The sequence below is a fragment of the Eurytemora carolleeae genome, unplaced genomic scaffold (genome assembly GCF_000591075.1).
Source record: "Eurytemora carolleeae unplaced genomic scaffold, Eaff_2.0 scaffold20, whole genome shotgun sequence".
NCBI classification, from domain to species: domain Eukaryota; kingdom Metazoa; phylum Arthropoda; class Copepoda; order Calanoida; family Temoridae; genus Eurytemora; species Eurytemora carolleeae.
Window position 1 is genome coordinate 269472 of NW_019396765.1, and position 22383 is coordinate 291854.

General features: G+C 33.0%; 2 protein-coding genes across 6 annotated transcripts in view; both read left to right on the forward strand.

Moving 5' to 3' along the window:
* The first annotated feature begins 687 nt into the window (after positions 1 to 687).
* Positions 688 to 21305, forward strand: LOC111708379 (transcription factor IIIB 90 kDa subunit). 3 transcript variants are annotated; one of them, XM_023481726.1, is made up of 25 exons: positions 688 to 1117; positions 1646 to 1751; positions 3293 to 3711; positions 4599 to 4776; positions 6535 to 6607; positions 7178 to 7427; positions 7622 to 7756; positions 8369 to 8428; positions 9739 to 9803; positions 10211 to 10288; positions 10828 to 10871; positions 11641 to 11746; positions 12445 to 12505; positions 13065 to 13184; positions 14095 to 14144; positions 15355 to 15467; positions 15631 to 15707; positions 15932 to 16024; positions 16260 to 16365; positions 17048 to 17122; positions 17792 to 17893; positions 18389 to 18508; positions 18660 to 18906; positions 19389 to 19580; positions 20376 to 21305. In XM_023481726.1, the coding sequence occupies exons 4-25, from the start codon at positions 4735 to 4737 to the stop codon at positions 20537 to 20539; spliced, it is 2373 nt and encodes a 790-aa protein (XP_023337494.1). In that variant the 5' UTR covers positions 688 to 1117; positions 1646 to 1751; positions 3293 to 3711; positions 4599 to 4734; the 3' UTR covers positions 20540 to 21305. The 3 variants fall into 3 exon arrangements, with proteins under 3 accessions (XP_023337494.1, XP_023337496.1, XP_023337495.1); XM_023481728.1 differs by having other exon boundaries at positions 14098 to 14144; XM_023481727.1 differs by having other exon boundaries at positions 688 to 1751.
* A 4-nt stretch (positions 21306 to 21309) lies between these two features.
* Positions 21310 to 22383, forward strand: part of LOC111708378 (DNA topoisomerase 3-alpha) — a 35315-nt gene continuing 34241 nt past the window's right edge. The window contains exons 1-2 of one of the 3 annotated variants that reach the window (XM_023481723.1): positions 21310 to 21361; positions 21807 to 21901. In XM_023481723.1, the coding sequence (XP_023337491.1) occupies positions 21816 to 21901 (86 nt within the window). In that variant the 5' untranslated portion in view covers positions 21310 to 21361; positions 21807 to 21815. Of the gene's footprint in view, positions 21362 to 21735; positions 21902 to 22383 lie in introns of those variants that run through there. The other 2 variants (XM_023481722.1, XM_023481725.1) reach the window with 2 other exon arrangements.

Consider the following 22383-nt stretch of genomic DNA (forward strand, 5'->3'; position numbering starts at 1 on the left):
CTGGTTAAAATCCTTCATCTCTTCGCTTTCAAACTCACATGCTCCAAGGCTAGTTTTTGCATAGATTAAAAGACCTCCTCCTATCCCCTTATTTGTATCCTTACGATCCTCTCTACATATTATGTCATAGTTATAAATACCCAAATATGCACCTGAGTGTTCTGCATTGTGATGTGGATCCGGATCCTGGAACCGTCCTTATATATGAACCGGATCCGGATCCTGGAACCGTCCTTATATATGAACCGGATCCGGATCCTGGAACCGTCCTTATATATGAACCGGATCCGGATTCTGCTCATAAATATTTCTCGGTTTTGTCAATTTCTTTTAACAAAATCAGATTTCCATAATTTCCGATGTTTGAGGTTAAAATGAAAAAAAAACATTAGAAAGGTTTTTTTTACTCTTGACAAGTTTTACTTCATTTTTTTATTTATTTTCCCGTAAATAATATGTTATTTCCTAGTGAAGCAAATAAATTTACAATTGAACAATGAACATGCCCCCTAGAAAAGAAAAGATATTTGAAATTACGTCTTTAGTCCCCTTTAATTTTAAACGTTAAGGTGCCACAAATGCCACTCTCAGAGTAAAAAGTTTTTTTTTTGGTAATAAAAAATATCAGCTTTTATCGTATTAATGATTGCTGCTTTTTTTTTAATGATAATTATTTCTTCGTAGGACCCTGTTGTGATGGTTGCGTGCTCAATCTGCAAGCAGCAGATCCGTATGATTAAGAAAAACGAGCAGGCTCGCGTCCATGTGGACAGCAAGCACTCTGGAAAGAAGTTCGAGGAGTGTTTCCCTGGCTACACCTGCGGATGAACAGTTCCAACTTCAAAGGAAATGAATTGATTAAAATCTGTTTCAAAATTGCTGCAACCACGTTTTTTTTTGTCACGTGGTGTTATTTTTTCTCTTGGTGAGGATGGCAAAGGAATTTTCGGAATTTAGTCCGTCGAAACTTTCAATTCTTTTTCTCACATTTTATTCTCTAATTACCTTACTCCAAACTTAATCTGTATTTGCCATACTCGCCAAATAACAATCTAATTGCAGAAAAATGAGCAGTCCTCAGCTGCTACCAGGCCGCCAAAGAGGCCTTGAAAAAGAAGTAATTATAAGACGGATATAAACTAAAAATTAAGAATATTATGGTTCCTATTAGTATGAATAAATCGCGTTTGTAGATTCCTATTTCTATATTTGTGCTCAAAGGGAGACGTAATATAAAGTAACATATCAATTAATAGAGTGGCATGTCCGATTCACAACGGTACACTTAAAATCTACGTGGGAAAAAGAATGAACTTTTAATTTATAAGTAGATTTTTTTTTTTACAAAATTGGCCTGCGGAATTCTACTCAGAAACAATGGAGTAGGATATTGTCGGAATTCAATACTTATAAGCTAGAAAAGCGACGATATTTTCAACATAATTTATCAGACAAATGTCAAAGGTATCCTTGTGAATCGGGCATGTCCCTGATTTAAAGAATATTGACTTGAATTTACAATTTCCCTTTTACTTTCATCAATGTCTGGGAATCTACTTTAATGACCTCCACGTGTATTATTAAATTCTGAATACGATCCTAACCTTGTGTTTATGTTTACATGAATAACCGGTTTACACTTCAGACCAAAGATGCCTGCATCCAAGAAGGATTTGAAGAAACTGAAGCAGAAGCAGAATGTTGCCAACGGGATTGGGGATGAGAAGGGGAAGTTGCCTTCAAATAACAAGGTTTGCTGCGAGGGGTGTATATTGTATAATTTAACGAATAAGTTTTGATGAATTTGTTAAAAAAATGAGGAAAGGCAAGTTTTTTCATAAATTTTTTTTATAAAAAAGGAAGAAATCTTTTATAAAATTATCTTTTAAGAACATAGTATACACCTCTGTTTGTTACAGATTGCAATAATATAATATAATTCATTGCTTTTTAAAGATAAAACAAAAAATAAAACTAAGAAACAATGTTTTTCCCCTTTTTCTAATAAAAACAATAATGTTTGTTGCCTTTTTTCTAATAAAAACAAATAATGTTTGTTGCTTTTTTTCTGATCATAACAAATATTATCTGTTGCTTTTTTTCTGATCAGAACAAATAATATTTGTTGCTTTTTTTCTGATCAGAACAAATAATATCTGTTGCTTTTTTTCTGATCAGAACAAATATTATCTGTTGCTTTTTTTCTGATCAGAACAAATAATATTTGTTGCTTTTTTTCTGATCAGAACAAATAATATCTGTTGCTTTTTTTCTGATCAGAACAAATAATATCTGTTGCTTTTTTTCTGATCAGAACAAATTATATCTGTTGCTTTTTTTTTGATCAAAACAAATAATATCTGTTGCTTTTTTTCTGATCAGAACAAATAATATCTGTTGCTTTTTTTCTGATCAGAACAAATAATATCTGTTGCTTTTTTTTGATCAAAACAAATAGTATCTGTTTCTTTTTTTCTGATCAAAACAAATATTGTTTGTTTTTTACTGGTAAAATTGTAAATACATGTTGTTGAATTGACTTAAACATTGTTTTTAAAGAATAATTTGAAAAGCGTGGCTTGAATATTTTACAACGGTTCCCTCAATATTTTTATCATATTGTCTCAAAACTATAATTTCTCTTAAGATTCGGTAGATGCGATTTGATTTTGTAAGTTTTGCTTGAAATGGAAGTTGACCAGTGTTTCGGATCCATATCATTATGATGCGGATCCGGATCCGCGGATCCGCATCCGTGATGATGGATCCGGATCCTGACTCTGATACGGATCCGGATCCGGATCCGAGGTAACTTTTGATTCTGTGAATCGGATTTTCCCTATGAAATGTTATGCAAGGTTATAATTTATAAAGTTAAAGTTAAAAATGTCGTCGTTACTATTATATAAATGTAAACATTAAATTACTAAAGATAATTTTGAAAAATTTTCGTCATGTAAATAATACATTTACGAACCATTTTGATTTATTTATTCCATGGTTTTGGTTAATTTTTGGCGCTACCCGGATCCATATCAACGTTTCCTGATACGGATCCGGATCCGACCAAATGATACGGATCCGACCGGATCCGGATCCGAAACGCTGAATGGAACAATTGTTTGATATTTTATTGCTTGTCTGTGCTGTTTATATCCATAAATCCTCTCCCACTAATCTTTTATCTGAAACATCTAATATGAAGGGTTCAAAATCTATCGTTATGCATCGTTGATATGACAATCGACCCAATGAATATAAGATCATCATTAATTGATATTCTTTTATTAAGGACCCTGTTGTGATGGTAGCTTGTACGATTTGTAAACAGCAGATCCGTATGATCAAGAAGAACGAGCAGGCTCGTGTGCACGTGGACAGCAAACACTCCGGCAAACCCTTCGCCGAATGTTTCCCCGGCTACACCTGCGGATAAACACCAGGACCGGTCAAAGGGTTGTGCTGGAGGAGCGGCACTTGTTCTGCCGAAAAAAAAACTCGGCAATCATGTTTGCATTGACTTGTCTATTGTTAAAATGCATCCTGACCTTATTATTCAATCAATATTATTTTACCGATATATTTACCCTGATGCCTTTCTTTCTTTCTGACCCCTTACATAAAGTAATTTCAGAAAGATGAAATTTGATCTATGGATAAAGGATATGGAACTACCGAATAAGGCTTAATTTTTTTCCTGTTAATTGCTCTGTAAGTAATATTTGAATTCTTTTTTTTCATATCTCGATAACATTGGAGTGAGTGTAGTGTATTTTTTTTTAGCACATCCCCCCCATGTTATGTACCTGAAATAGTTTTTTCCTGTGGAGGAGGGGGGGGGGGGTCATTTTGGAGACATTTATCAGTGAACCTAACAACTAGGACGGTAGAATATAATCTTAAAATCTAAATAAATAACTCTGGCGTTTATTGTTTTACGATGCTGTAGGCTTCAGTGTTAAAACTGCTTTGTGTTAAAAAGTTTCATTATTGCATTTTTTTTACTTCTATAAATAACATCACATCGTCTTCATGAAATTTTCTTCCAGAAAGATTAAAATATCTTTCATCTATATAATAAAACAAGACTTAAGCCTATAGCTGGTCAAACGGCTGGACCGATTGTGCTGAAATTTGTTGTGGACACTCAGGGGTGTGTTATTGGCTAAAAAAATCGATTTTTTTGCAGAATTTTGTTTCAAATTTTTTTTTCCACGGGCAACGCCGGACCCATCAGCTAGTAGTTAATAAATATATTTTGCTTTAACGCTAAAAACGTGAAAGAATCTTCATGTTGGAGAGCGATCAGATTACAGATTTACTCCAGGGACCGAATCTAAAGAAATGGCGAGGCCGTTAAAACTACCAACCGCCGGTTTAAATCCAGAATCACTGATTAACTCCTTATTTCATGACATTGAACGCCATGCATCTTTAACGTTAAATTGGTGATTCAGGATTTGAACCGGTGGGTGGGTAATTTACTCCCCTAATCATTAAATTTGGGTCATTAAAAAATTGTACTAAGCAAAAGGTCCAAGGTTTTTTAGATCCCCTCTGTACTTAAGCTTCTACGAAATTGTATACATTTTTTTCAGGATTTCGGATCAAGTGATTTTGACAGAACTGGCTATTCCAACATAACATCTGCAGCAGCGGGATATATTATTTTAAACAATAAAATATTTTGAATAAAACTTCAAATATTAAGTCTTTTTAAACATTTTCAGAATTATGTCTCGAAGATGCAAAGAATGCGGGTCCACCGATATTGAGGTACAAAGTAAATCCAGAAGTTATTCCAAAATATTTCGATGCATGTGGATTGTGGAAGGATCTCAATCGGCTTAACTGATATTTTGTTAAGATGATTTTTTTTCACCTGAAATATTGATTGTGGACTGTTGAGTGTGGTGCTTGTGTTAACGAGGGAAAGGATTCTAATATTGAGAAAAATTGGAAATTATGATGCTGTATAATCTAAAATAGGCCTGAATTAATCCTTATCGCGGTTTTCTCTTCAATAAATTTTTAATTGTAATCGTAGGTATAAAATCATAAATTGTTAAGAATCTGCCGCAAGAAACTTTGTAATCATATCCCAGAAATTTCAGGTTGGGGTGTAAAGGATTATTTATGAAGTATCCTTCCTATAGAATGTATTAATGTACTTAAACATTTTATTTACTGGAAAAGTCCGTTTTTCGTAATTTCTGGAATTCTGATAAAATTTTACACACTCAGAGTTGAAAAGTTTTAAATCTTAAAAAAATTCCAATAATGAAATTTTTATGTGATCTTAAAATTAACTTCGACAGAAGTCTAGGGACGTGATTTACACCTGTAAATAAGACGACTCATAATACAAAATGGAAGTATTGATTTTAGTCTTATGCAGACTGGCGGACTAATTTCATTCCTCTTTGATATCTTGTATTGTTCATACTCTGTAGGGAAAGTACCCATAATGCAGGATACAAAAAAATGAAAATATTCCGCACAAAAATTTCCAACCTCAGTTCGCTACTTGAGGAAATATAATTTTATGAAATTACACTCGTGAATTGAAAAAACGGGACCTATTTTAATCTAAGGGGAATGTTATTTCTTAATCAATACAAGGAGAGTAAAATCGAACCCCATGTAGAAAAGCGGTTAACATAAACAAATCTAATTTTTATTAAATCAAAAAATACTAAACCTTAATATTTAATCCTGAACTACGATCCTTTGAAGAAACTTTAATGAACACTATGAAAGGTTTAGAATCTAAAAGCTGCTAAAAGAAGTAATTAATATTTAACAATGTAGGAGAGATGTGTTAATTAATATAATTTTGTATTATTTACTTTATTTTTCGTTGGAAGAAAATGTATTAATTACTTTTTTATTAATGAAGCTACAGGACTAAGACTTATAAATTGAAAAGGCCTTGAAAAATTGTTATATTAACTTGTGTCATATTTCATTATTTGTCGAAAGTAAAAATAATTATTTTTGAACATTTTTCGACATTTTTTTGAACTCCTTAAAAATCCTCCCTTACACCCTAATCATTAAAGTTTGAGGTATAATTTTGTTTTGTATGAGCAGGCCTTAAAAATGTATAAAGGCTTGAAGAAAATTAGGACTTCAAGTCTAATAAATGAAGGAATCTGTAAAAGATCTCGTAAAGTTACCCCAGCTATGAATATTACCAGAAAGATGGTCGCCCTAAGGTTTTGTATTATCTTTTTATCTTGAGTGCTTAAACTTGATATCTCCTGGTTTCTCCTCATTTAACTGAACGAAGTCGGATCTTTGGAGATTATCGTGATATCAAAATCCAATTTGGGCACTTTGAATTTGGAGGATCATTGCTTGAGTCCTCCCTGCAGAATATTCACCACCACGGGATATCGTTTAGTGATTAAATTATTTCATAAATCTTCAGAACATGGAGATCTATGCTTGATCCCTAGATACACCACACAACCGTTCTGACCTAAAACCTAGGTATAAAAATATTAATAACAATGTTTTCTTATTTAAAAGATTGATTCGACAAGAGCTGATGCGGTGTGTACAAACTGTGGAGCTGTCCTGGAATCTAGTATCATAGTCTCAGGTTAGTTTCCCGGGGATCCCAGTTCTTGATACCTTTGGTTTTAAATTATATTATTAAAGTATTGAGGAATGAGTCGGAGTTTTTAAACGGGTATATTCACTATTCAGTGCTTTGAATCCATTTAATATTGATAGATCCGCCCTGAAAGAAACGGACCGGATTCGAATCCAGATTTACTGATATTTTATTATTTTTTCCCCGAATATTATTTTCATGTTATTTGTTAATGTCAAAATAACGCTTCCTTGATGCAACCTGAATTTAATTCTTTTGGCACGGGACGTAGCGGTGCGGAGGGGGGGGGGGGTGGATAGACAAAACTCTCACGTTGCCGCAGCGCCGGCCCCCTAGCCTGTCCTAGCCGCGGCGATCGGCCCCCTAGCCTGTCCTAGCCGCAGCGCTCGGCCCCCTAGCCCATCCTAGCCGCAGCGCTCGGTCCAGAAATTGTCTTGACCTAACCTAACCTTTAATAATAAAAAGTAAAAGGATTTGTGTCTATCCCCCCCTCCACAACGCTACGTCTCATGCCAAATCTTTTTGTTTGATTTTGATTAAACTATTGTTGTTTAGATATACAATTTGAGGAAAATGCACATGGTGGCTCCTCGGCTATCGGCACTTTCGTATCTTCAGAGTCAAAAGGCGGAAAAAATATCGGCGGAACATTTACCGCCGGTATTGGACGGGAATCGCGGGAGATAACTTTAAAAAATGCGCGGAAGAAGATTGTAAATCTGGCAGAGCAGCTTCGGTTACGTCCTGATCATATTGATATGGCATTCTACTTCTTCAAGTTAGCACTGTCAAAACATTTAACAAGGTAGGATTCTCAAAAAATGTCAGGTTGAAAATAAATACATTTAACATTTGTGTAAAAAGTTGGGACATCTTGCTTTCTGATATCCAATTTTTCATCTGTTTTGTCCAAATCTCCGGACACGAGCTGGGGAATATATATATATCTATATATGTTCTATATATTTTCCCCTTCTAATTTTTGTATAAATCCGCCAGGGGACGAAAGTCCAGTCACGTGATTGCTGCTTGTGTGTACATCACCTGCAGAACGGAAGGAACATCTCACATGCTAATCGACTTCAGCGACATCTTGCAGATTGACGTTTATGAGCTCGGCAGAACTTATCTTAGGTCAGAGTTTTAATTTAATTTAATTTCACCGTTTTAATAAATACGCCAATTTTATAAATTTCATCCTCAAGTGTCTGGCATTGCCCATAAATTAAAAAAATTGAATTTTGAAAAAAATTTGAAAAAAAATTGAGTTTCCTTAAAAAAATAACACATTTGGCCAGCTATAGATAACATAGATATATATATATGATTGCTTTTGTGGACACTCATGGGTGGCCGGGAGGTGTTATAGGTTAAAAAAAAATCGATTTTTTTCTGAATTTTTTTCCCAAACGCCGGGCCCTTAATTCAGCTAGTACTATATATGAGCGAAAATAGATAGATTTAGAAATATTTGAAATTGAAAGTAGATCTATAATCAATTGAAAATTCAATGTATTGTAAATAATTAAATTTTATAGTTAACTTTTAACTTTACTTGGGTAAATATTCTATTCCACTTAAGGCCCTTTATCAAAAATAATTAGAAACCCTGCAAAAAAAGTTTTTTGGGAAACGGTTAAAAAAATCTTGCAAGTTCGTTGAATTCCCCCTCCCCCCCCCTGACGTTTAAAAAGAGAAGAAAGAAATCCTAGAAAAATTGTCCATAAGATTTTATTATTTGATCAGACTCTCCCAGGCTTTATGCATCAATATTCCAGCAATGGATCCTTGTCTCTACGTAATGAGGTAATTTAATTAACTAACTAAAACTTACAGCTTTGTATAAGGGAATGTTGAACGTGACCCTCAATTAAGTATTTTTTCTTTCTTAAAATTTGTTAAATTCTCTAAATTTTCTTTTTTGCCTTTGCGGCATAAATCCGCAAGTGCTTTTTCAAAGAAACTGAAATTTAAAAGTTATCGATAGTAAATCAAGAATTTCATCATGTTTTTATCTAAAACAAGTGTTTAAATGTTACTGTTGCTAATCGGGCCCCTAAAAATGAAGGACCACTTCAAATAATCTCTTTTTTAAGCTTTTAAAAAAATGATTTTATTAAGTCTTAATTTTTTTAATTTAGTAATTGTAAATTATTACTGGTGTAAAATGCAAAATTAATTTTGTTTCTTATTTTTTAATCATTTCTAGAGAAAGTATGTTCTACAGAAATTGATATTAATGATAATAATGAAATCAGTGGATCATAAATCTAATACATTTTTATCCTGAACCATTAAAAAGTTTTTATCATTAAAATTTGTTTTTCATGTGATTCTGATTTTTCCACTATTCTCTTTCTCACGTGTTTTTGAATTTTTGAAGAAAACAAATATAAATTGAAATGGTGTTTAATGTTTTTCCAAATTAAATTGATCATGTCAGCTTCTTATTATTTTCTAGAGAAAATGTTCGACAGTAATCAATATCAATACTAATAATGATATCGTTGGATGTAAAAACTTCATACATTTTTATCCTTAAGCTTTAATAATAAGTGTGTTATTAGTTTAACGTCAAGATGAACTTTGCACGTGATTCCTCTTTTTCTCTTTTCTTTTTCCCATGCGCTCTAAATTTGTCTTCATATAATAATGTGAATGGAAAATGTTAAATTAATTTTTGTTGTTGCTGGGTTGGATTAATTATTTCAGGCTTAGTGGAATATTCTAGAGAAAATGATTATGTCCAACAGAAATTAATATCAATAATTTATATATATATATATATATATATATATATATATATATATATATATATATATATTATGGGTGGATTATGAAATTAATACATTTTTATTTTTAACCTCTTTAAAGATTTTTATGTGATTCTTTTTTGCACTTTTCTTTCCCTCATTTTTTTTATTTTTCTGAATAAAATAATGTGGTTTGAAAATGGTGTAAAATGATAAATTAAAATGATTTTTTATTTGGATTTATCAGTTAGGCTTCTGGGAATGGAATATTCTAGAGAAAATAATCATGTTCAACAGAAGTTAATATCAATAATATAATGATATTGGTGCATTGATTAAAAAAAAAATGCATTTTTCTTCCAGATTTGCTCACAGGTTAGATTTCGGAGAGAAAACTCACGAGGTGTCCATGACAGCTCTCAGATTAGGTAACCATCTATCTTTGGTAATCTAAAATCATCGAATCTATTGTTACCTATAATCATCAATCTATAGTAATCTATAATCATCATCATCTATATCTATGGGAATCATTATCATTAATTTATCATTATCTTTGAAATGTATTTGCCTTTTTCTTATAGTTTGTTGGCATCCCATAAACGTCAAAACGGCCGAATCGATTTGGCCGATCAGGATTATAAATTTTCAAGAATTACACCCCCCTCCCTGATTTTTGATACTCTGTGGGAAAAAAACAACGTTTCACCTAATTCCGCTATAAAAAAAAACCTAAAAACATTACTAGGGGGGAATATTTTGTCAAAAGGGGGAGAAATTATTTTTAAGAAAATATACACCCCTGTGCGTCTATTAAATAAAGTAAATATTTAAGTTTCACGAATGAAAAAAGATTGGATCCATTTTGGACGAAGACCCTCAGGACTCTGCGGGGCTGCACTCTTAATAGCAGGTAAATATATGTTGATTGATCTAATTTTGATTTTTAAATTTAGTTTTTTATATTAGTTTTACATTGGTTACCATAAAAATAAAGGAAGTGTCAACGTTTTCTGGGGGTTGGAATGGTCCATAGCGGGGTCCTTGACAGATTCTTTTCTTAATATTTCAAGAAAAGTTGTCTTTTCTATTGAAAGTGACCTTCGTATGAAGTGCCTAATTATTTATATACAATTATGTTAATTCTTCAGAATGCAATTGATGATTTTACCACGAATTCATTATAAAAGCTTAATGGAAAATATCTTACCATTTCTTCAATCTTTGATGGTAAACTTTGTGAAAGTTAAGTACCCCAGAAATACGTTGAACAATGAACATTGAACATGTTCATACTCGATACTTAAATCTCGGGATAAAAAAATATTTTGAATTATCCAAATGAGCAAAATATATTTTCTTTAAAATGTGGAACTGACGCCTATTTTATTTACTCTGTGAGAGTTAAAACATCGTGAAATTTTTTATTTATTTAAATGATTTACTTTCCAGGTCGACTTCACGAATTTAACAGAACCATAAATGACGTCATAAAGGTAAAATTTTCTAAAGACAATCTTTATTTGTATCTATAGTATGACTCCCTAATAACAAAAGTGTTATTAGGTAACCACCCCTCCCGGCAACCCAGTGCCCCCTTCCGGGGTGCATGGATCACAGAGTTAGAACGACATGTGCAATGATACTGTTATGTATAGTTCATTGTTTGTTAACTGTTAGTGTAATACCATGAGAGTACGCGACGGAAAAGATCACAATAGGCAGTAAAAGTACATGAGAGTACACTATAACATTGTTAATGTACTGTGTATGTAGTAAAATTACTTAAGGGTACATAATGAAAGCGTCAATGTACTGTGTAGGTAGTAATAGTACAAGAGTAGACAATAACAGTGTTTATGTACTGTATGGGTAGTTCAAGTACATGAGAGTACACATTAACAGTGTTTATGTACTGTATTGGTAGTAAAAGTACATGACAGTACACATTAACAGTGTTTATGTACTGTAAAGGTAGTAAAAGTACATGAGAGTATACATTAACAGTGTTTATGTACTGTATTGGTAGTAAAAGTACATGGCAGTACACATTAACAGTGTTTATGTACTGTATAGGTAGTAAAGGTACATGAGAGTACACATTAACAGTGTTTATGTACTGAACAAATAAATAAATAAATAAATAAAGATCAACCATCATTCCGTGGAAATCAAGGCCGAGACCCCATTAAAAATAACCACCAAAGGATGGAAATTAATGTATATCCGATTATGACACAAGTCTAGTGTTTATGTACTGTATAGGTAGTAAAAGTACATGAGAGTACACTACGGAAGAGATTAAATGAGTTCGGAGAAACTCCGGCTTCTCAACTCACTCTAGAGGAATTTATGACAGTAGATCTTGATGGTAAATTTTTAATTAATAACCAGGGAAATATATTTTCTTGAATTTCCCCCCCCCCCACTACTTTCGAAAATGATTTTTATTCCCCAAAATTGAAGGTATGTTTGTGCGAATTTAAAAATCGTCCAATACTGACCTTTGTCTCCGGGAAATGCCACCCATCCAATATTTATGACCAAAGATCTTGATGTTGAAAAGTGTATGTACGTTGCCCGCCGTATTTAAAAAATCGTCCAATTTTCAGCAGAAACAACCTTATATGTCTGAGGGATATGCAACGAGAACTAATTTTCCCCCGGGGGAAGGAGGGAGGGGGCTGGAAGGGGGGGCAAATGTAACCATTTTACTATTACGCCTAGTTACACTAAGCTGAGTCCCATCGCCTGTTGCTGTTTGCTTGCTTGTTTTTTTGTTTGTTTCCTACCCCTGTCTCCAAGATAAAATAATTAAATATTTTCGCTTTTTTTCATTTTTTCTTTATAAATTAGAAATATCGTATAAACGTGCATTTAAAGCATTCCTTCCCTTTTTTCCTTTTTTACTCAGTCCCCTCTCTAATCTTCGGAATGTTTTATCGCTTTATTTTCCGGAGTTAATATGTTTTTTTTGAAATTTAATGAGAAGGGTATTTTTCATGAATATTTTCTAAAAGAAACCCAACAAAGCTAAAAAATGTTATTTATTAAAATATTTGATTATAGCAATGACAGAGGAACAGGATCCACCCAGCTTTAAGGCAGCGAGGAAAAAGGATAGAGAGAGGTATCATATGTTCTCCTTGACTAAACTGTTCTCCTTGACTTCTCCTTCACTAAAATATTCTCCTTGAATAAACTATTCTCCTTGAATAAACTGTTCTCCTTGACTTAACTATTCTCCTTGACTAAACTGTTCTCCTTGACCAAACTATTCTCCTTGACTGAACTGTTCTCCTTGACATAAGTATTTTTCTAGACTAAACTATTCTCCTTGACTAAACTATTCTCCTTGACTAAACTGTTCTCCTTGTCTAAACTGTTCTCCTTGACTAAACTATTCTCCTTGACTAAACTATTCTCCTTGAATAAACTATTCTCCTTGAATAAACTATTTTCCTTGAATAAACTGTTCTCCTTAACTAAACTATTCTCCTTGACTAAACTATTCTCCTTGACTAAAATGTTCTTGACTAAAAAGTTCTCCATGAATAAACTATTCTCCTTGACTAAACTGTTCTCCTTGACCAAATTATTCTCCTTGACCAAACTGTTCTCCTTGACATAACTATTCTCCTTGACTTAACTATTCTCCTTGACTAAACTAATCTCCTTGACTCCCACAGGTTGGCTAGACTGGAGGACGAGGACCTACTGGAGAAGGAGATGAGTAGCCTCGAGGCCGAGATAGAGAAGGAGCTGGAGGAGAGAAAAGGGAAATTAAAGGGGTCGCTTGCTAAACTCAGGTATGGTGTACGGAACAAAAATTTCTTATCTGAAACTTGTGGCTTCATTTCTCTAACTTTTTTGGTATATCAACTTCGAAATGATAGTGATTATATTATTCCTAGAATTCATCTTGACTATATTAAACGTTTTCAATTATATTATACCTTCCCATCTCTATGGAATAATTTACCACTTCATTTGAAACTTATCTCTAATAAAAACGAATTTAAAATTGAATTAAAAACTACGCTTATTAATAAATGTCGGAATTTTCAGTGCTCTAAACTATTTTGTTATGTTTGTTCAAATCATTGATTGGTGTTTCTGTTTCTGTTCAATTATTTGAGCCCTTCATTTTCAATTTATAATTAAAATTGTGTTGATACCGTATGATTAAAGCCGTCTGTAAACCCCTGCCTGGTCGCCTCCGTAGTGCTGATCCGCATTGTGTACTTGAACCCTTCCGTCCCCGTAGTGTTGCCAGTTCAATTGTTTTAGAGCTTACAGAGATACAGGGAGGTTCAGCTAAAACAGCCCCGAGCTATTGAGCTCTCCTGCTGAAGGAGCAATTATATGATGTTATTTATATATATATATGTTATCGTAAAAATTGTTTTACTAATGTTCCTTCAGAAATATTTAATTTTAATTGAAAATTGAATTGAATTAGATACCTCTTTAATTATTTTAGCGGTCAATTGTTTATTGGTGAAATAGATTGAATTCTTCCCAGATTTATGGCGTTAATGCAGTGGGTTCAGAGTGCAATCGCTGAAAATTGGGGCTTTTACATTCGAAGGTTTTGTTCTATGTTTAAACAATTGTTGCCATGCTGAAGTAAATGCCCAGATATCAACTTTAAAGCAAGAGGTTTTATTTTATTTTGAATCTTGTGAAAAGAGGAAAAAATAAATATTACTTTTTCAGCAGACGGCCTTCTTCGTCAGATGAAAACTCACAAAGTCCATCTGCATCAGGTATCTTTAATTTTTAATTGATTTATTGATTGATCAGTTGATTAATTGATTGAATAATTGACTAATTAATCTTTTGATTAATTGATGGATGAACAGATTGATCGATCTTTAATTTAATTTTTAATTGGTGTGATTATATTTATTTATCACGGGTGTGATAATTTAAAACATCTCTTTTCCGACTTCATTGGCCGTTCAGGAATTCAGCCAGTTATCGAGCTTGTTTTTGAAAATGTTCAGGTTTCCAGCACTTTTGATTTCATATGGAATATCATTCCAAATATTGATAACTCTTGCACCAGGTTCATAGGCTGAGCTAAACCATTTGTTTTTTCCACATGATCATGTCCATGAAGGATTTTCCAGACTTGAATCATATCTCCCCTCTTCCTTCTATACTCCAGACTAGTGAGTCCAACCTCTCTCAGTTTCTTTTCATAGGTAGATCCTGAGAGTCCAGAAGTCATGGAAATAGCCCTTTTCTGTACTTTTTCCAGGATTTCTTTATCTTTAATCAGCCAGGGATTCCAGGCTTGTATACAGTATTCAAGGTGGGGCCGTACATAAGTTTTATACAGAGATATCCATACAGTTTTGTTTCTGTAAGAAAAGGATCTGGCCATCTGGCCTAATATGCTGTTAGCCTTAGCCTTAGCTGCTGTTGATAATTTGACTGATTGTTTGATGTATTATTAACTAAATATTTTATCTACGATTGATAAATATATTAATCGAATGCTCTATTGATTTATTATATTGATTACTCTGATTGTCCAGATTCAGATGAGAATTTAGAAGAACTAGAAACTGCTCTGTTTTTTGTATTGATTGATTGATTAAAATTTGATCTTTGATTGATTGATTTATTTCACTATTGCTATTATTGAACCATTGCTTTTTTGATTAATTGATTGGCTGTATTTATTGCCCTGATACTGATGAGAATCTAGAAACCGCACGGTTTATCGGTGATAGATTGATTGATTAGAAATTGGATCTTTGATTGATCAATATATTAATCTAATGCTTTTTTGATTTATTGATTGATTTTATTACCTGTCCAGATTCAGATGAAAATTGTAGAAACTGCCCGGTTTATTAATTGATTGATTGATTGATTAATTGATTAATTGATTGATAACAAATTAGATCTTTGATTAATATATTGATCTATTGCTATATTGATTGATTGTCTGTATTGATTGTCCAGATACAGATGAGAATCTAGAAGAAGTGGAAACTGCGCGGTTTATCGGTGAAGAAACCCTTGGAATCATCTCACAATGTTTAGATGGAACTCAGATACAAGAACTGTCTTCCAAGGTAGGTGTGGGGGGGGGGGGTTGCAAAGAAAATTAACATTTCGGAAATCGATTTATTAATGTATGTTCATGTAAAAAAAAAAGTTGCATTTGGTATCATTCGACCTAAAAAGTATTTGAACGTGAATATTTTTTCCAAAAAAATCCTCAAACATTTTTTTCAGGAGCAGTTAGATTATCTGTTAATGCCTCCCCCTACAAGTACTCCAGTCCGTCATATTATCTCCCCTGCTAGAGTCAGGTAATACGTTAAAAACTTTTTAGGTTGATATTTTGATAATTGACTTCGCATTTTTATGGTTGATGCCTAGATGGTTGATAAATTGAATGGTTTAGTTGTCAAAAATGATTGACTGGATGTTCAGTAGATCTGTCGATTGATCGATGATTGATTGACCTAGGTTGTTTGGTTTATTAGAAGAGTTGTCAATGTCGATGAAAGATTGATTGATTGTGATTAATTAGTGTAAACTCCCCTGGTATGGGACTCCGGAACTCCGTGGAGGATTATCTGACCAACTCTAAGGAGGATAGCAGAGAGGATGAAGATGGGAAGGGGTAATTTTATTAATATTTTTCACATCACTACCCAGGGGTAGAATGCCTTTTTAATGAAAAGGGGGGTTTTTGAAGATTTTGAGGAAAAGTGAAAATTTTGCCTCCATTTTTCAGGATGGATAATATAAATAAAATTTTGGCCATTATCTGGAAATTTTTTTTACTCCTTTTGATTTAATTTGAAGTTGAATTATATTCTTCTTTAATTAATGATTAATAATTATGTACTCTGTAGGGATGAGGATGAGGAACTGGATTTGACTGGTATAGATGAAGATGAAATAGATTCTTATATAATGACCGGAGCTGAGATAAGACTGAAAACTAAACGCTGGCTTCAGGTAAACTCAAAATCCTCCAAAAACTCGTCAAAAGACGACCTTCATTTTTTCTTTTTTACACATGAGAGAAATTGTATTATTTGTTACATCTTTCTAAGTGTTAAGAATTTCCCGGCTAAAGGTAAAATNCTCCCCTAACACATAACAAACTTAACACACAGGTGCATGTAGTAATTAATTCGTCGCTTCACAAGGAAAAAAAATGTATTTATACATTTAGAAAAGGATTTTGTGGATTGAGGATTATTTTTGAAATATATTATATACCCCTTGGGTCCGAATTTAATGAATTTGAGCTGCCTACCGCCGGTTCAGCGACGAAGCTATAATTCTTTAAATTTATTCCTTGGTCGACAATTCTTTAAATTTATCCCTTGGTCGACAATTCTTTAAATTTGGTCGACAATTCTTTAAATTTATCCCTTGGTCGACAATTCTTTAAATTTATCCCTTGGTCGACAATTCTTTAAATTTATCCCTTGGTCGACAATTCTTTAAATTTATCCCTTGGTCGACAATTCTTTAAATTCATCCCTTGGTCGACAATTCTTTAAATTTATCCCTTGGTCGACAATTCTTTAAATTTATCACTTGGTCGACAATTCTTTAAATTTATCCCTTGGTCGACAATTCTTTAAATATATCCCTTGGTCGACAATTCTTTAAATTCCTGAATGTTAAGTTGAACGCTGAATACCTACTGGAGCAAGAAGAGAAGATTAAACGGGAGAAGATAGAAAGAGAAGAATTAATCAAGGTCAACTTTATTGGGACAATTTCATTTGATTTTGATGAAGCTCATCATGACCGGTTAATCTCAACAGTTTTTTTTTAATTATAAACTTAAAACAAAAAACTAAAAAATTTAATGCATTTTTTCTCCCTTTTTAATTTTTTATTATTTGGCAAATTTTAAAATTTCTGATAAGAGTTAAAAATTAATTATTTAATCTCCGAAAGCAAAGAACGAATGGAAATTTTAACCTTGTCGTAATTCAATGAACTGGTAAAGAACTGGTTTTAACATGTACCAATATTAATAAGTTTTTAGATTAACGGGATTCAAAGAAAATTGTTATTCACTACAAAATAGATTTTTAATAAGGAATGATAACTGATTATCAATGTTTAAAGTTGATGCTTATGATGAAAGCTAAATGGGTGTTTTTAAAAAAAATGCTCAAAAAACATTTAACAAAGAAGCTGAGTTCTGGAAACGAACCCAAATTTTCTAATCCCTTTATCTTTCCAACCTGATGGTGTAACCCTTACATATGTCAAACTTAGATTAATTGATCTAACAGAATTCATACTTTGAAATATTAAAGGTCTACTCTACACCATAAGGTTGGAAAGATAAAGAGATTAGAAAATCAGAGTATGTGGCAAAAACTCAGTTTCTTTAAAGAAAAACCTCCTGATCTAGGCCGGTAAGGACCCGGACAAGAAGAGGAAGATGAAGAAGAAGATCAAGATGAATCATCAGTCCAACGGGTCCGCCATAGAGGCTATAGAGAAAATTGTCCAGGGATAAAACCTCGGGATAAGAGAATTTAAACAGACCCCACCATTTTTGTCTTTTAAGGACTGTTGACGTAGTTTAAAGTGATTCTTCATTTATAAAGTGGCATTGTCCGATTCAAAACTGCCATTTAAACCTTTATATGAAAAACAATGAGAACGATATCGAGGTTTTTCTGTCTGAAAAAATGTTAAATTCTGACACTATCTTCCTTCTTTCTTGACGAAAAAAATCACTTTTAATTGAAAATAATCTAATCTTGAGACCATATTTATCAGACGAATGTACTGTTGTTAATCGGACTTGAAATAACATCTGTAGTCCATTAAATTGGAGCATTTTTCCCCCTTTTACACCATTTGTAAAATAACTTGTTTCAAAAGTAGTTGAGATTTATAAACCTTAAATGGTTGAATTTTACATGGCTCTCAGAATGGTATAAAGGGGGGGGGGGAGTATGAAATGAATTTAAAGTTGACCGAGGGTTTTATCCCACCCTAGGAGAAGAAAATATCAACCAAAATCAACTATGATGTATTACGAAGTTTAAACATGAGTCCTGGAACAAAACTTGGATCGGAACTAGATGATACTAGCAAGCAAACCAATGAAAATGGACAGGTCAGTAAACCCCCCCGGGTAATTTTATTANTGTGCATGGATTTGGGGGATTTATTTTTATTTTAAAGTACCTAACACGGAAAAAACTTGCCAGTTGACGTTCAAATTTCATTTTTTGTCGAATATTCTACTTTTTCAATAATCATTTCAGATAAATCTTGGTGAGGAAAGACCCTCCCCTGATCCTACTCCCTCCCAACCCAAAAAGATCAAGCTTGAAGAAGCCCCAAGATCAATTCCAAAGATAAAACCCAATCTGGGGGCGCGAAGCGCTAAGAATAGAACTACACCCGGAGAAACACCGGGCAAAACAAATGATAAGAAAAGTGATTTGAAACCTAAGAGATTAGTGAATTTCGGAGATTTTGTTGGATCTAGGTCTAATAAACCTAGCTCAGGTAATAACCCGTAATAAACAAAAATTATTAAAGGGTTTCTTTTGTCTTTTTCTTAGAACCAAACATCCTGGTTCTTTTCATTATTATTGAAAAAATGACGTTGGACCCATTTTAATTGGTTCTAATGACCCCGGCCCTTTCAATAGTTTCTTTGTATCAGACAAAAGATGGCTTGTTAAAGGTTAGTTTCAGCTTAGACCTATTTTTCACAAGAATAAATAAATTAATTCAGAACCATAGCCGCTACTTAGAGGAAGTATAAGAATAATTTTAAGTGATCATTCATGCAAATACGACAATGTCCGATTCACAACGGTATCCTTGAATTTTTTATTTGGTCAATAAAACATAACTACTTAATTCATACTTGATCAGCTGTCTAGACAAAGCTTTTAAGGGTACCGTTGTGAATTTGCATTGCCAACTTCGCATGAATGGTCACTTAAAATTACTCTTACAGTCCCTTAATCTTTAATTTTTAGATGTAAGTACAAGCCAAACTAGTCAATCCAAGAATCATGATCCCAAATCCTCCGCATCAAGCCAACCAACCACCCCTGTCCTTAGTTCAAATCAACCATCCGCCCCTGTCATTTATACAAAGCAAACGGCGGAGAGTTCACTGCCTATAGTTATAGAAGATCTTAATGAGGAGAATAAAAGCACAGAGACAGGTCTGTATCTAGAATTGCTTATTTTGGGATTTAAGGGACAGTTATCTCAATTTAAATTGACCTTTTTACAGAATAGCATGCCGGATTCACAACGGTACCCTGTAAACTTTTATCTCAAGCAACAATGAGGATAATTTAGCGTTTTTTTCTAGAACATTAATTCTGATAATTTCTTTGTTTGTCGCTCCTGCATGAAACCGCAAATGAAAATTGCAATTTTTCAGAAAAACAAGAATATCACATACTTTTTTACTGAAACTCAAGCGAAGGTTTAAAGGGTACCGTTGTGAATGGGTCATGAATCTCTTAAAATGAGGCGTCACTTGCACTTTCACATAGCTATAAAAGTAAATAAAAACAAACAATTATTATAATCATGTATTTTATAATTTTAACTTTCATTTGTAAAAACCCTGATTTAATTGGATAGCTCTTTAAAGGGACTGTATGCATAACTTCAAGTGACCTTCCATACAGAGATGGCAATGCCCGATTTACAACGGCACCCTTAAAAGCTTTTTTAATTAAGTATGAATTTTATATACATATTTTTTTGTTTCTTTAAACTGTTTATTTTCATTTGCGGTTTCTCTGCGAAAGTGACCTGCGCAATGCTTGCTTATAAAAAAGCAATGAAGAAACATCGGAATAAACGCTTTTCTAGTTAGAAAAACGACGGTATCTTCCACTTTTATGATCAAATTAAGGTTAAAAGGTTACTGTTGTAAACGGGCATTTCCATTCTTGCATGGAGGGTCACTTGAAATTACGCTTACATGATCTGTGTGCGTTCAGAGGCTGAAGATTATGAGGACGAAGATGACGAAGATGACGAAGATGACGAAGAGGAAGAAGAGGATGAAGGAGCTGGAGAGCTCTCTGCAGCTCAGCTACTTATGCAACATATGGGAGGAGGAGGAGGAGGGGAGTTATATCCTGAAGAAGAAGATTATTATTGAAGAAACAACTTAGAAGAAGGAATGATTTAATGGATTTTATTTAAAAGAAAACTAATTTAGATATTTATATTAAAAATTAACGTACAGAGAGTAACCGGTTTTGTCAACCTTTTTTCATTCATTTTTCCCCATTTTCAGTGTTTTCATTGATTTTCTTCTTTTGAAGTTCAAGTTTTATATTCCTCCTTATGATGCATTTCTCTTGTTGTATAGATATAAATTTATATTAGAAAATTAAAAGTTTTTGTAATTTTGATGAACAACGTTTTCTATGCGAGTTAGGACAAATATAAAAGATATGAAGGGTTTAAACGATTTCTTATTTGTAATAAATTTATGTTCCATTTCTCAGTATTTTCAATTTACATAATCCACAATATTATTTATTGATGTGTACAAACTTAACATTTAGGCTCTATTTTCAACTAGTTTAGAAGATCCGTATTACATTTAGTTTTACCAAAGCTGAACTTGTAAAATAACATCAAATTATTGTGATAAGATTGTTCTAACAAATCAATTCTCACCATGGTTAATGTTATCATATGTATTGCACCCCTTTTATATGCATTAATCACGGATTTTGTTTGTATATCTAGAATAATGCTCGACTCTAAAAACGTTATTTTCGGATCACATTAATTAAGTAACCTCTGTGCACGTTATTAACTTTGTCTGCGTGATACTTCTTTGTGATAATCCTGCCACTGTGTCGGCGAATTAAATTTATTAAATAAATCATCACTTATTATTGTTTCAATCACAGTTTCAGATCAAAATGCTGAACGAGCAATTGGTGTCGGAGAGGATGAATTCTTGAAGGAACTGTTAACATAATTTTAATTGACATGGGGATAAAAGTGCCAACACAGTAACCTTGCTTTCTAGTAATGCCCCATTCGAACAATTCTAATTTGAGATGTATTTAATATACAGGGTTACCCAGAAAGGATGACGACTGTAAAGACGATTGAATTAAATCTTCTGTCTTGAAAATATTTTTAAGGGCTTAATGATTTTGCATAGAGTGAAACCTGATTAAGTTTTCAGAGAGTCATGATTTTAGGGAACACTGTAAATTCCGTACAATCGGCCTGTAGAGTCGAGGCGTAAACAGTAATTATTTTGATTGTAAATCGTTGTTGGCATTTTCAATTGTGAGTCTAAAAATGTTCGTTGACAATCCTTTATGGTAGCCGATAGAAAACTGAATCAACTCAGGAGTTGGTTTCGACTTTGCGCCACTTGACAGTACGCGGCGGACAAGGCGGTTACAATGGTGATGAAAGTTCTGAACGTGGCGGAGAAAAATGATTCGGCGAAACATATTGCCGAGATCATGTCTCGTGGAAGATTTAATAGGAATAGAGTGAATGTTACATATTTTGACCCCCCCACTCAGGCCCTCCTTTTTAATTGAGCCCCATTAAGAAAAATTTATTTCAGGACATTTTAAAAGTAAAAACTCGTAATTAATTTCTTGTTTACTTTCATTGACTTATCTTTCTACGTTGGGTAATATTCTACGAGAGATAAAAATTTAATCGTGACATTGATTGATTGAACTGAGGCTGGACTCAATTAATTGAAAGAAGTAGTTCAACTTAATAAACTATGCTCAGCTACTTCTTGCTTTTTATTAATTTAAACCTCTAGTTCCAATATGGGATAATAAATTGAACATTTTTATATCTGTTCAAAATAATTAACTATCTGAAAGAATTTTATCCACTTAAATAATCCATTTATTTATAATTGCACTTATAGAAACAAAATTTAAATTTTATCAAAAAAAATAAAAATAATAATAGCTTTTTTTATGGTCTTAAGTGAAAACTTTTAAA